This window comes from Corvus moneduloides, chromosome 1 (genome assembly GCF_009650955.1).
Source record: "Corvus moneduloides isolate bCorMon1 chromosome 1, bCorMon1.pri, whole genome shotgun sequence".
Lineage (NCBI taxonomy): Eukaryota > Metazoa > Chordata > Aves > Passeriformes > Corvidae > Corvus > Corvus moneduloides.
In genome coordinates, this window is record NC_045476.1 from 27,494,114 (window position 1) to 27,509,977 (window position 15,864).

The 15,864-nt window shown below is 38.6% G+C and overlaps 1 protein-coding gene across 8 annotated transcripts in view; it reads right to left on the reverse strand.

Annotated features, from left to right (window-relative positions):
- The window catches only part of AMPH (amphiphysin), a 136,549-nt gene that overhangs the window by 56,083 nt on the left and 64,602 nt on the right, over positions 1–15,864 (reverse strand). For all 8 annotated transcript variants that reach the window (XM_032103235.1, XM_032103225.1, XM_032103218.1 and 5 more), the window contains exons 2-3: positions 14,106–14,186; positions 1,698–1,752 (exon numbers count right to left, since the gene is read on the reverse strand). In XM_032103235.1, coding sequence (XP_031959126.1) covers positions 1,698–1,752; positions 14,106–14,186 — 136 coding nt within the window. The remainder of the gene's footprint in view (positions 1–1,697; positions 1,753–14,105; positions 14,187–15,864) is intronic.

A 15,864-nucleotide genomic window follows, 5' to 3' on the forward strand; every position in this document is an offset into this window, starting at 1 on the left:
AGAATTGCAACCGAGACACTGTAGCAGGTGCTCCAGTCACCCAAAATCTGGTCTTTGGCACTACTGACCTAGTCATCTTTGAGATGCCAGAGCTGTGTATTGTGCTCTACTGTCTTGGGTTGTGTGCTCACTCCACAGCACCAGTGTGTGACAGTATGTGTGCAAAGGACTCCCACTGATGGCTTGTTGACTTTGACATTTTTAAGGCTCTCATGACTGCTTATGACTGGATCTTTTTAAAGACACGTAGATAATAAGGTGCTAGCAAGCACTTTTCATTCTGAGTAAGAAAGTCAGTCCAAATTACTTAAAGGCTGCAACAAGAGAAAGACGCTAAACAGAAAAGCATGGCTAAAAAGGCAAAACTTAAACAATGGAAAATTTAACACCAAGATAATCACAAAGCTTGGTGCAAAAAGTAGCCCATTAGAGAGCAAAAGATCAAAAGGGCCGTGAGTATAGAGTGCTAGGAAAAGAAGAGAAAGATGGAGAAAGAAGATGAAACAGAGAGGAGAGTTGTTGTCACCAATACAGAAATCAAAGCAGCATGTAAACAGTCAGCTTATGTGACAGGTAAGACATCTAGCCAACAAACAGCATCATCCTGCTGCTTCTGAGTAACCACCTGACAATGTGTGTGGGGAAGAGTGAAAACTAAGAAAGCAAAATTAGCATTTAATGGGTTCCCCTAAAAAGACTGATGCTATCATTTCCTCTAAGAACAAAAGACATTTGTGCAAATTTGTCTGGTATGGAATTTTCCCTGGGCAGGCCATCCAGAAAAGAATAGATGGTCAAAGACAGTAAGCTACTGCTTTGTTTCCCATTTTATAATTCCCAGCAAAAAGAGCTTTCTTACCTGCCTGTGAACAGCCGATGAAGTGTTACTATGACAATGATTTCCAGGGATGTTAATACTCATTTGCAAAATTTTCCCTACTGGACTAGAGCCAGGTTAAAAATATATATACACATATATATACTTATCATATATTTATATTTATCTCAAGAAGCTACTGTCTCTCAATCAGTCACCAACTCTTATTCCCTTCCCTTTAGCCTCCAACTCCTCCAAAGAGAGGTGGCGTGAGAAAGAGAACACTTTGCATACAGTGCTCTGTTGAGTGTGCTGGATTTACAAATGTCTAGTAGGATTTAAATGACTGTTTACTTATCTCTGATATTTAAGCACTGGCTAGTGAACTTCTGCTACTTAGATTTTCAATGTAGTATCAAAAGACATCACATTTGACTTTTAAACTTTAAAAAAATGGATTAAGCAGCCGTAAATAGATGAGAAATCACATTATCACAGGGAGTGTGGTTTTGGAGAAAGCTCATCACCCAACTAGTAATAACCTGGAAATGTTACAGTTGTGGAGATCAAGCAATCCCTTGCCTTGCATGAGTTATTTCATATTCTAGCATTTGCAAAGATGAATAACAAGGTGCATAGACTTTGTGGGTGTTGAAAATGCATGCAATGTGAGAATCTGGGCAGTGGAGGATGCACACAAAGGACAGTAGAGGATGCAAGACTGTACACATGAGTTGACATTGAAGGTGCAGAATCCCTGCATCAGGTTAAAGAGAATCTTACTTGCATTTGTCTTTGTATACTTTAAACAAGCTTACTTGTCTCAATTTTTAAAAAAAAGTTTGCTTAATGAAATCAAGATATAAAACTTAAAAATCACCTTTAATGGCTGCTAAATATCCTCTCAGTTCTCTCTGGAGTCTGGAACCCTCTGCCTGAAAAAGAAGAAAAAAAAAAGCATGGAAGTGAAAACACACGTCAGTTATGTTTAATGCCTTGAAACATGCATGCAGTATGTCAAACAACAACTACAAGCAATTTCAGGAGCTATCTGATTAATAGTGCCACATGTTGCAAGCATGCACAGATTCATGTGAAGAGGGGGCCTGGCAAAGGAGGCTTGGCATGGTGTACTCTCTAGGCTAGAATTTCTGGGTTTATTTTATCAATCATCCATGCAGCAAAGAACTCCACTCAAAGAAAGACAGGTGTATTTTACAGCCAAGGTGCAGTTCAAGTCAGCTGGGCCTATGGCCTAATCTGAAACACAAAGAGGTATAATCAAAAACGGTGAACTTCCACTGGAAACTACTCAAATGAGGCCAGTCTAGACCTGAAGGAAGTTCTACCCTTACACAAGTTGTTCACTATATTTGCAAACAACTCCCAAGTATTCTAACATTTTAACATTTTGAAAGCAAATAACTATTAAAATACAGTACCTTTAGTTACTTTGTTTTGCTTGATTAGTGCATCTTGCAGTCTACTGTCAAATCTCGACTGTTTCTTTGGCAAATACATCAAAATTATCTTTCTTTTTTTTATACCAACAATGTTTGAAAAACTCAGAACAGAGAAAACACAATGAATTTTGTTACTTTATCTCTGACTGTATCACAAGTTGGACTTCACAGTTCCAAGGATTTGCAAAGAAACCTGTGCTACACACATATTTTATTGCTAAAAAGATGCTGTCCAGGCCACCTTCAATAGCCTGAAGATTTTTGAAACAGTCCACATTTACCAGTTTCCAATATCTTTCAAATTATTTATTTAAGCAGTTGGAAACTACAGGAATATCAGCTTGCAGTCACATTTTCTCACATACAGCTACACCATGTGGAAAAGTCAGCAGCAAAATATGACTGACTGCTTTGGAGTTTCTCTTATATTTTCTATGTGAAAATCAGAATCTAACGGGTGCATGTGAATAAAGTGAATACTTTAGAAGGCAGAAGGCATAAGCTGTTACAACTCCACTTAAAGGATTTCTGTCAGTAGAGGATTTGCCATCAGCAACTTCAATGCTCAGAGCATTCAGACACAGAGGATCATAAGAAATTCAGGTGATAGGGGCTATTTGATGCTTAAAATTCATCATACCTGCAGCCATGTCCAAATTGTGGTTCTGAAAAAAATACTTGTCTAACCAGTACACACAATACAATGCAGATTACACCCACCAAACTCACTTCTCTCAGCTTCCTGAAGGGAACTGTAGGCCTTTAGAATGGGATCAACAACAGCCCCCACCCCCATCCCTCAAACTGCAGTACACTATAAGACGAGAGCAACTGTTTAACGTCCTGGAAATACTAAAGAATTTGGAGGGTAAAAATGCCTGAGTGGGCCTAGAAAGCAGACTGAATTCACTTTATGGATTCAACAAACAGAAGCTTGCTTTTTACACTAATTTGATCTGAAACAGGTCACCTACAGCTCTCAAATCCATTAATTGACTAAATGCTGAGCACAGAAATAGACTCAGCAGGGTGGTATCTGAAAAGCTGCTGGGTAACAGCAAGCGTGAAGGAGCAGCCAGCCCACTGACCTTTCTTTGGTTTGGGACCATATTTGATGCTCCAAGGAAAGGCAACCTCTTCCCCTGCTTTGGAATCAGAGCTGCATATCAAAGCAAGGGCCAGACGGGTTGAGTATCAGTGGATTAAACTGCAGATTTAATTACTTATAGGACAACAGAAAGTTCTGGAGTAGTAGCTTGATGTTGTGTCCTTTAAGAAAATATTATGTGTACATTTTAATACTGTTTAGCAGAAAGTACTACCCTAAAGCATCAATACAACACATTATTTCAGGCTACATAACATAGCAGAAGCTAACTTCATTCTGTGCTTGAATAGTAGGCAGGGGGATGACAGAAGTTGTCTGTTTTCCATGGACCACGGCATTAAGTGATGAGTGCTTCCACAGAGAAAAGGAGATTGTACCCAGGAGCAAATTTCTTGATCTCATGTCTGAAGAGGAGGTAATCAGCAAATATTTGGCAGAAACTAGAGGGAAGTTCCCCTTTTATGCATGCCAGTCTCCTCCTGGGAGAATCCCTAGTACTGTGAGAAGTCACATGAAGGCACAGAAGTTATCTTTCCATTTCATACCTTCTTTGGCCTGAGCTCTTGTGGTAAAAATGGAAGGTACAGCAACTTGGTTCTTTGTCATGGTCCAGCTGAACAGGTGACCATATAGTAACAACTTTTAGTTATTACAAAATCTCTGGTGTTCTGGGAGCAGCAAACTGCAGTTGGAAGGCTGAGAGCCTCCTTAGCTGATTTCATGTCCAGTTTTACTCGTACACATGATGTTTTGTCACTAGGACTAAGCAGCACACAACAAATGTCAAGGAAACATACTGCTCAAATGCTATGTTTATAACTATACTGCTGTGCAGTTTCACAACTCCTACCCTAAACCACTGTTAGATCTATTGTGTTTGGTTAGCATTGTGCATCATCAGCAACTGCTCTTCAGGGAATTGTGTAAGAAAAAGTCAAAGCAGCAAAACATGATGTAAATCTTTTGCTGTATGTGCTGTTATGAATTCTGACACTTCATTCAAAAGAATAATTTTAATATGCATCTCCCTCAGTCTAGGTTATTAACAGGCCACAAACACCTGAAATATCTAAGCATGATAGAGTCATATGAACTTTCCCTCATTATCAATTGTTGTGTTGTGTGACACTGAAAAATCCATGAGCAAGGGCCAGCTCCTACTAATTTGAGAGGTAATCTCTCAGTTTCAATGACAACAAAATTAGACCTTTCTAAAAATACCAGAAACAAAAATTAGCACCAAAATCCCTCAGCCCTGTGAATTCTGAAAAATGTGCTGCTGGTCTACACATTTTCTGTAGTAAAATCATTATTAGTGAAGACAGATATACTTTTATCACTTAACAGACTAATTAAAATTCGTAAGATGAAAATACTGCATTGCTGACTATGCACATCTTGCAAACTGTTACATACAGGTTTTAAAGTACTTTAAAAAATACTTTAAAAAGTATTAAAAGATTTTAATGTATTTAATGTTGTCCCTTTATGGTGTTTACTGGTACACTTCTACTTTCTGGTCTATCAAATGAAAACATCCGGTGGCTCTGAAACCACCGTTCCAAGTATATTCATTAAAGCCATGAATTTTGTTAAATGAGATGCAGCTTCTTGAGGGAGAATGAAAGGCAGGTGTCCTTTTGCCAATGTTGTATTCCTCTATAATGAAATTTCCCAAGACAGCACTGATGCTTCCTTTATAATTTCATCATTTCTTTCATTTGTTCTACGTAAGTCAGTAAAACGAGTCAGAGTTTTGTAAGATGTAAGAAACTCCAGAGGAAAGTCTCAATAGGAAACTTCTCACAACCAGTTTGTTTGATAACAGTACACATGTTCTACCAGACTCCTGCACCAAAAATCAGTGCTCTTAGCTCATCTGATCAAACTCAATACACTAATTGCCAAAAATCTATTACATAACCCTGTTTAACTTTACATAAGAGCAAGGGAGGCATGCTAAAAACCCAAACCAACATCCATCTTTGTGAAAGTCAACACAGCTCTTCACAGCAATGTCCCAGATAATAGTTTATTGCTTTGAATGACATAGCCTATCATGTTTCTACTCTCTGGTCTCATTATATGGTCAGTATTATATAGCTGGTAAAGACTCATACACTCAGTGAGATAAGAAGGTTCAGTGTTTCATGATCTAGCAATCTACAGCTGCAGGCCTTACGTACCCTGACAGCAGCGTTAGGCCTTTTCAGTAGTACTGATTCTTGGGTATTTTAGTTTTGGTTTTCTTTTCAATTCATAGCATTTAGGCATATCTTAGCACTGGAATTAAGAAAAAGAGTCACAGCACTGTTGGCTGTGAGACAGACGAGACCTAAAAAAAGTTAATGATGAAAACGAAAACCCGATAGTTTCCATCTAATCAGCTTTTGCTTTCTAACGGATTAGAAAAACTGTTGCATCCACTCAGAAATTAAAGACCACCTTGCCTCCACAAAAGTTGTAATTGGATGACCTATTTGCCAGGAATCATTAATTTACAGCTTTCCAGTCAGAACAGAAGAGTTTGATTTTTCTGTCATGTCACATACGGGATATAAACACAATACATCTTTCCAGGAAAGGTCAGCACATGAATGACATACAAAACCCAAATATATCACTCCAATTTAGTGAGAGGCAAGAGGATTGAAAATATTGAACCTGAAGTACAGGGTAATTCATAACAAATAATAACAAAATAATAATAATGATAATACTAATAACAACAATAATTAAAAATGGCAATTATTAAAGCAGCTCTAATTAATGCTGAAATTTTTTCATTTCGTTGCTAAGACATCAGAGAAATAGCTGAAAAGAAAATATTTTCTGTATCACCTGGAAGACATTCTTTATTGTAATGTGCTGTTACTTGTCACAGTGTAGATCCGTGCTGTCTCTCTTCATAAACACTTCAGGTACTATTTACTGCTATGTCTTTTACAGAACTCTGTAGTATGAATGAAAATAACTATTACATTATGAGAAGCTTAACAAAATAAGAGGCCACTTGGACAAATCCGTAATTCAATATGAAATCTATCTGCTTGCCAGAATACTCTAGTTTACCATTTATCAGGTTCCTTATAGTCCCTAGAATTGTCTCCTAAATTTTGAAATTTTTTTCTTAAAGAAATGGATTTCCTCTTTTTCTTTCTAAGCTCTAAGAGATTTGGGTTTTGGAATATTTGTCTAGTGCATCAGTTGAAAAAACTGGCTTTGGAATCTTCTCTGGAAACACAGAGGTTTCAGGCATAACAGTATCTTCCAGGAGAGCACCAAATTTGTGGCCAAGCCACTAGGAAGGCTCAAAAGTAAGAATTTTGTAGTTCTAGTTATTAAGTAGCATGTTGAATTGATGTAAACTGCATCAAATGAAACAGGCTTCTCATATGATTCAGACTAATTCAAAAAAACCCCAAACCAACTCTAAAGGCAAGAACCAGGGAGCTCCGCCTCGTGTTAGTAGCGACTCCCAGTAGGCAGTTGAGAAAGCTCTGTGCCTGCAGGGACACTAAACCAACCCTTTTACTGAACCATTGGTTTCTGTTTCAGATGAGGACTGAACTGAAAAATATGTGTCACTCACCTTAAGTGAAATTCCAACCGTGCCTCACAACTAAACCTCCCCCCTCAAAGCATTCTACCTTCACAGTTACTACATCATCCATTATGTATAATCATGTCCTCAAAGTAGGGCCCAGAATAATGGTTTTAATGAAATTTGGGGTCTGCAGAGGAAGCAAGAATCTACAAGTCCACGTCTAAAAGTAATCTATATACACTTCATGTCAAGCTAGACTTTCTGAACAGCTACTTGTGACTCTCTTTATGGCTACAGCTGCATACCCATAACTACATTTGTAAATAACATACATAAGCTATGTGTTAACAGATCAGGTAGAAAACTGTCCAGAACTGTTTGTTGTGAGCTGCATCATGTTCAATCCATGTCTTAAATCTCTGAGCTGGGCTATGTCAACTATCCCCACAGTCAGTTATCCCAAGGGGCTCCTGAAGAAACATATACAGGTTTCCTTTTAAAATAGTCAGAAGTAACTCTGAACATTCAACTGCACTGGGGAAAAAACAATTAGTACAGTTACTAAAGCTGCAGAGGCATAATAGGCAGAGGCATAATTATATGAAAATACTGTATTTCTGACTATGCGTATCTTGCAAACTGTTACATACAGGTTTTAAAAAGTACTTTTTAAAAGATTGTCATGTATTTAATGTTGTCCCTTCACGGTGTTTACTGGTACACTCCTACTGTCTGGTCTATCAAATGAGAACTTATATTATATGGGGCACTCAAAACTCGCACAGTTTGACAATGATTTGGACTCTGGATTTGGAGCAATCAATGGTCAGAATCAAAAAAGAAAAACATTGCATCAGCTGCTCTCTCTTTTTTAGTGAGGAATCAGTTGAAATGCATCTGGGCTGTCCATGCAGAGATAATTTTGTAGCATAAAATAGAGGGCCTCACCTTCCTGGATATCTTGCCTGATTGGAAATTAATAAGGTTGAAATGAGATTTAATGGGACACTGTATTTCTTCTTGTCTTGGGAAAAATGGCCCTGAAGACATAAGATAGTTATTAAACACACATTTCAGGATGGAATGGAATCAGCAGAGAAATCCCTCCCATGGTCTCAAAATACATTGTACATTTGTATAGATTGTATATATACATTGTATAGAGTGTATTTGGCTTAGGGATCATCCAGTATATGAAGTACACTTTGGGATTGTCCCAAATGCTTGTTAGACTCAGTCCCCCTGAATGTAAACACTTGTTGGCTCACAGAAAAAAGCTCCTTTCCACTGTACTAGATTGTTTTTTTCTCTGTCTGGTTTACTTTGGAATATCTACCAGACACACTTGTTATCACTTTTATTTAGCAAAGGAGTCTCATATGGACAGAACTGTATTGAACACATAATAGTTTCAGCTTAACAAGTACCACAGATCCCCTGCAGCTTAGTATGAGATTCTACAGACAACCAAGAAAATCTGAGAATCAGCTAAGGAGAAATAGTGTCACCCATTCAGAGTAATTTTAAAGTTCACACTTGTTGTTAACTGCCTGGGTTATTTTATCCATCTCAAGACCACGTGCAAGATCCGTAAAATGAGGGGGGTCTAAAAGGGCATAAGATAGGTTTAAAAATGGTCATATAGATGTATGAGATACTTACTAATTCCTAGAGAAAATAAGATTTTGTAAAACACAGATTGATATTTGTAAGACATATTGAAGCTCCCTTTCTTAATCATGTCCTTCATCCAACTCGAGATTAAAACACCTATCACTGTCTGCATGAGTTGGGTATCTCTCCTTTTCATAGAGCCAATGTATACCTCTCAAGAGCAACCTGTGAAGTCAGGAGAGCCATTAAGAAAATCTTGTAGTCAAAACCATTCACTCAGTATAGTTATCTAGTGCTGTTTGTGATACATCCACAAATAGCAAACACAACTGGTCCTTAGAGACCTACCAGCTTTGCTGAACAGCAACTGGAAGCCAGGGGGGACACACTAGGGCCTTGCAAGTGGCAACAGATGCCAAGATTTAGATAACTAACTCAGAACCCTCACAACAGTTGGTGGGGTTGTACCAGGAACCACAAGTGACCCCAGTGGAGGCTATACCCTCAATGATGGGTGCCATCCTGCAGGGTCTGAGACAGGTGGGTAGAGACAGAGACTGGTAAGAGGTTTCACTGACAACCCTCAATCTAATGAGGGTTTGAACCAGGTCCAGGGTTTGTCTGAGAGACCAGATGGTAGCAGCAGGACATGCAGCTGAAACATTGGTTCCCTAGGCATGGGAATGAGTCTATAGTGTAACTTATGCCAAGGGCTGAGCTAAAATGGGACTCCTGGGTCCACGTGCAGGATTAGGGGACCCAGATAGGGCTGATCAGAGACATTAAGGTCCACAGATGCCCCCAGAAAACTGATTGGTTGTTGCCTTGCTCTCCAGACCCTGCTGCCCAGTTCAGCACAACCATCAGGGAACACCCAACTCCTGGAAACCCATGTTCAGGTGTTGCAATCTGGAACTGGATCACTCTCTAGGCACAGGGTTCAGCTGCCAAAACACGTCTGCAGTTGGAGATGCCACATGGTACTCAAGACAGCAGGTATTATACAGGGCTGTGGTCAAAACCATATGTCTTTTTCTAGAGCAATGTCTGGGGGCCCGGTGGGACACTGTGAGGCACATCTGGTGCCTTTGTGTAGGTGGTGAATCTCATCTTGGGTATCTTAATTCACGAATAGGTTCTAAAAAAGCAGTGGCACAGCTGATGCAAAAAGAGCACTTCAAAAATGTTAATTGTCTCAAAAGACCGACTTTTAGACAATGTCATGATACAACTGTAAGGCAACCAAGCATGCTTGTGTGGAAAAAGATTTGGACAGGATAAGCCTTTTCAGGAACCATAACAATTACACCCAATGAGCAGCTCTTACTATGAGCACATTAAGTAAAACAGTCCACAGAAGCAGGTTCTGATCACTCAACAACAGCAAAAAAAGGCTCTTCGTTTTCACCTAATTCTATAAACTAGCAACAACAGCATTTGACATTTTGCTTTTTTTCTGACAACATGGCGTGGGAAGCTGCTTTTGTAGTAGCAACTGGTGGATCTCCTGTGTGTACATATACAGTACATAATGTTTATGGGTTTAAGCACTAAAATATATTTTAAGTGTAGTCTGTAAAGTAAAAGAAGTCTCATAACTACATGTTATAAAAAAGAAAAATAAAGAGAGATAAATATGCATATACATGAAATAGAATATTGCTCTCTTAGAACAATAAAGTGTGACTTTTAATGACTGTGAGTCATTGAAATAAACATGGGGATAAAGGTAATTGCTACTGTACTTCCTGTAAAAAAAAGAACATGTAAAATGGAATTTCTTGAAAAACAGAATACAGATGGAATTTCTGGTAAATCCTCAATAGCCTTTGATGATAATTTCACAGCTGAGAGAATTATGCAGAAATTCTCTCTTTTTTCCCTCATTCTGAACTTAAGAGTTGATTAAGAGGCTGGGCATATTCACGATTAGCTATGCAGAGATAAATGTTTAAATCTCAAGAAATTTCTTGCAATACAATGAAAGTCTGTGTCATACTGTCATATATGAGTTTATACATTTTGTTTGTTCCACAAGCTTTGATTTAGAGTGGGAATTTTCAGTTTACAACTTAAGTGGAAGATGAAAAACAGCTGTATTCATTGTTTAAATGTTTTTACTGTTGGCATCAGCTGCAGCAGCTTAATGGTTTTGATAGAGAAAGTCCTGAGGCTCTGCAAAGCAACTACGCTCTGTTCTCTCTGGACATGGGATAAATCAGTTTCTCCACGGTGATTCATCTGGGTAATTCAACTGCAGGTTGTCAAGTCCAGAAGAGGCTCTTATCCAACTGTATTCAGGAAGAGATGGGAATGGATGACTGGGAAATATAAATGACCTTTTTCTCCAGATAGATCTGCTGCATGTATCCTTACATATAGCCTTCTTCTGAGTTCGGTACAGGCCCACCATCTGATCTGCTATTCAGGCAAAAATTTCAGGTTTTCAATTTTCTGTTTGCTGGATAATGAGCACTACGCTCTTTCCTTTATCCTTTCAGTTGGCTGAACTGGGAGTCCTCATTTATTATCTTTGGAGAGTAGTAATAAAAAGATCATTCTATACTTAAGGTTAGTTGACCTCTCAAGTGTTGCAGGCTCAGTAATGCAGGGAAATAAGACAAATAGACCATTTTCACACCTTTCAGCTTACCAGGACCCCTGAGCACACATAGCACCAGCTGCAAGAGAGAACTTGCAAAGAGACATAGAACTGAAGTGATAGTGTTCCTGAGAATGAGCTGTGGGTAGGTGAGGTGTCCAGGGAACAGACAAATCTGTCGGCAACTGAGGCACGGACCCAGACCAGCAGGGAATCTGAATCGTTTATTCAAAGAAACGAGCTGGTTTTATACACTTTTCTAAGGCACAGTATTTCCTTATATGGCAGTCCTCACTACGTGATGCAACACACTTCCTGAAAGTCCTTCTATGGGGTGATCACTCGCTGTTCACCCTTCTGCCAGCTCCTGGCAGCCTCCTCTCCATAAGGGTCTACTGTGTGACACCTCCTCCCACCAGGGTCTGGTGGAGACAAGCTTCTTTGCGCTGCCATGTGCTCCTTTGTGCTGCCATGTGCTCCTTTGTGCTGCCACGTGCCTCTGCAGGCAGGTTTTACAGCTTGTAACTCAACTTTATTCCATCTCTTCCCACAAAATCATTGCTAAGTGAGATTGCAAGAAACAAAGTAAAACTTGGACCTCCTCTCAAACTTCCTCTGTCATGGTCTTGTTGGGTCAGTGACCACCATGGAGACAAATAATCCTGGCGGGACCTGAAAAAGATGGGACAGCCTCTAACAGGGGTGGTTCTTCTTGCAAGCCTCCTGAATGGCCCGCATCAACAGTTTGGTGAACCTCAGCACAGGGATAAATCCACCAGACTGCCTTTTTATGCTTTAACATCTAGAATCTGACTTTTCTTTATCTAAAGCCTCTAGAGTTGCAGAATGAACTTGAAAGCAGGACTGAATGTAAACCAAGAAGAGACGGCTGCTTGAGTTCACAGAAGACAGCAGTTTTGCATGGCATTAATCAGTAAGAGTGATAATTCAGAGGCACATTGTTAGGCTTCATACCTTTGCATTGTTAATAAATTGTAGATCAAAGCATGGACAAAACTCAGAAAATTTAAACTATTTATATGCTTCTTATTGGTGAACATGGCAGAAACAGTGCTTTTGCAGCATTTTCCCCCTTGTATTTGAAGAATTGAGCACAACAGAACTCCTTGAAAGCACAGTAAGCATGCGTGACTAGTTCAGTAAATATACACTCTCTCTCATTTGGTGTGTCAGTGGACCTAGCCTAATCTGCATGTGACTGTCATGATGGTTGTAGTAGTTCCCTTTGCAGTCATTCCTCCCAACCCAATTCCCTCTCTGGTCCCAAGCCACATTCGCATTTAGGATGTAGCATCATGCAGTTCCTGCGAAGTCCTTTACTGTTTGTTACTGTCTCTATGTATATCAAAGAACAAGGAAATAAAAAGAAAGTAATGCTAAGATTCTCCTTAGCCCTAAGCAAGATTTTCAGCTTAAAATCACCATTACAGAAAATTTTTGGTAAAGGACAAAAAACCCCAATACTTGAGACATCATTTTGCTTAAAAGGATTTTTTTTCTCTTTCCCCTCTTTTTTTGTCTCAGAATTTTGAACTAAAAGAAAAAAGTACCACATATTCTGTTTCTTCATGGGGATACTCCATTTGCTCCTACACCAAAGTAACCCCTCAGAGATGTACCTTATTTCTACAAACACGGTTACTAGCTGTGCAAGCAGCTGGGGTACGGACAAGTATAAGCAACAACATTGGATAATCAAGAAGTCAAGTCAAGAAGACTTGGAAAAGTGGAAGGGGAAGAAAAGGGAAAATATAACTTCTCTGTAGGGTTTCAAAGCTTCTATTGAATCTCACCATTTTCCTGACCTCAAGAAATTTGGGGAAGGAACTACCATTCTCAGAGAAACAGATTCTTTTACCTCCCAGTATTTTTCTCTTCGGTGAAGAGGAAAGCTCAATAGCTCTTGAAACCTCCCTCTCTTCTACACCAAGAGAGGAAAATAAAGGCTAAGTGACAAAAGAGTTAATAAGCATTCTAGCAGTCAGGATGCAGGGTTTGCGTTTACACAGAAAGGAGAAAAGTGCATTTGGTAGAATAGGACTGATTCAGAGCAGAAATTGCAAACATTGACATGAGCCAAATTTTACATTGTGTAAAATGTGTGGGAGTAGTTAGTTCTCATCTCCAGTGCCTTTCTATAGGACCTCTAAATAACAGCTCATGAAGACAACAGATATGTCAATTCATTCTTATGTAACAAGACTATTTTCTTGGCGGTATTACCACAGTTCATGGTAGACATTAATTTGTACTAGAAAGGTACTACGTAATAAATTGCAATTCATCACCTCAGAGCCAAAAAGTCTGTCCAACAAAGCAACAAGTAGTTGGGGTTAGAATTTAGGATTGTGTTGGGAGTAGATTATAAACTCCTTGGAGCATCTTTGCTTTCCTGTGTTGTGTTTATAACACTAAGAGTAATTGAGCACTGCTTCCCAGTTATGCTTCATTAGCACTGCCACCATAGACCCCAGCACCCACGGGGAGCTTTACAACACAAGTGCAATCTGAAACTATTAATCTATTCACTCTTGAAAACCAGTATTATTATATAGCACTGATGAAAGTAATCCATAAAATGAAACCAAGGAAATACTTTTCTTTGTAAGAAGGCAAGCACTAAGCTGCATTTAATTGAGGTTGGGTTCTATTCTCAATTACTAGTGAAAATGTACTGTCGCTCTGATCTCAAGCGGTTCAAGCATGATGATGTTACATATGACTACAAATGTCCTTTTATTTTCAGCCCATGTTTTAGACTTCTGCAAGCACAAATACAACTGTTATCTCTGTTTGAAAATTGCAGAACAAAATCTTGTACCTACCAAAAAATAAAATTTTACCTGTTCCCCTGCAACACCTTCTTCAAAATCAGCAAGTTAAATATACTGCATTTTTAAGATGCAATTAAAGAAACTGAAAAAGTAACTGACCTCTTGCCGTTTGAAATTTTGAACATATTCTTCAAACTGTTCATCTTTAGTTTCATCTGCTTTTCCTAGTTTTTGAAGTACCTGCAGTGAAAGGAAAAGTAATAATTTAATATTTATGACAGAAATCAAAACCACTGCTATTTTCAACACTTCTGTTTTTGCAGTTAGGTGTAAATAGCATTTTACTTTTCGGGGTGTTTCATGCTCTACAATTCCAAAGTTCCCACAAGACACTATTTTGTCAAAATAAAAAAAAGGATAAAAGCAGGAGTATGGTGTGGGGGTGTGTGTGTGTGTAAATATACTCCCAAGTATGGAGTCCTTGGGAGAATGTTTCTTGTTTTTTTTTAGTGAAACAACTTTTCTTTTAGCAAAGGCTCCCATGGTTTCAAAGCAAGAAGGAATGAGAGAATTTTGCTGGCACTACAAATTATTGTCTGTCTCAGACAAAGAAAGAAAAAAAACCTCATTAGGTTTTTCTTCTCATTACATTGAACAGTATTAACATTATTCTTATCTGCATGATTTTCAACATAAAGTCTTAAAAATTAAAGAACTGTGAGGCTGATGCTTATTTAAAACTTGGTGTTCATTTTGCTCCCCTCATTAATTCATAAGTAAATTGTCGTCCGCTAGATAATAAGTATGCTACAATAATTCAGCAATAAGCTATTCAATCAGCAATCTCAAAAGTAATTTGACACAGCTACGCTTTATGCTGTATTTAACCACAATAAATGCATTCTATTATTAAATCCCATTGCCATCCATTCATTATAATACTGAAGACTTAAACATAGCTGCAAATAGGCTTCACCCTGCTTGTAAAGCAATCCCCAAATCTTTATGGAGTACTTGCTTGTGGGAATGAACCATCCCACATATTGATGTTCAGATTGCTCTCCCATTACAAATTGACCAAACTATCTATTTGCACAGTTAATAACAAAACCAAACAAACCAAAACAAAACCAAAACCCAGAAGCCCCACAAAATTGAAACAGTAGCAGTTAGCAGATAATATCAATAAACACAGAAACATTACTACCTATTCTTCTCAAAACAAAGAATGTACAGCTCCAGTAGTACCATATTCTTTCTCAGACCACCTTCCTCTCCCAAGCCCAGCCAGTCTCACAGCACAAAATCAGGCTGCACAAAGGGGTGGTGAGCATTGCTACTGTGGAAACCAGACGTCAAGATGATCATGAAAGTGACGCAATGCTACCTGTGGACATGGCATGTGCAAGGAAGTTTTGGCATAATTATAGCAGAAAGACAGAAAGAATGATATCAGAGAAGAAAAAAAGACATAGAGTAGCCTTTTGCTGCCAATAGCTATGTTCATTTTTTGGCATGTGTGGGCATTTCTGGTTGCTTTTAAAACAGATAACTAGTCCCAAAAATCTCATACATTCTCATCTCCAACCTCTTCATAAAATATTAGTAAGTATCACAGAGAATTTTACAGACAAATCATTTAATTTAACACTTTGAATCATCACAGGCCTTCACATTGCTCCTTGTCACCAATGAACCAAAGAGTCTGCCCCCAACTGTGGCATGGCTTTGATCTGCACCGGGGGCTTTCAGAAAATCCAACATTGCCTTTTCAAAGAGGTCGCTGCCAGGTAAGCCTCCTAATCATGGCAATACATTCAAACTACATTTGAAGCAAGAAGCATGTTAAAGAGCAATTCATAACATAGATAACAAACTGCAGCATCAAAAGTTGTCATTATAGAGTCTTTTTTCCGTA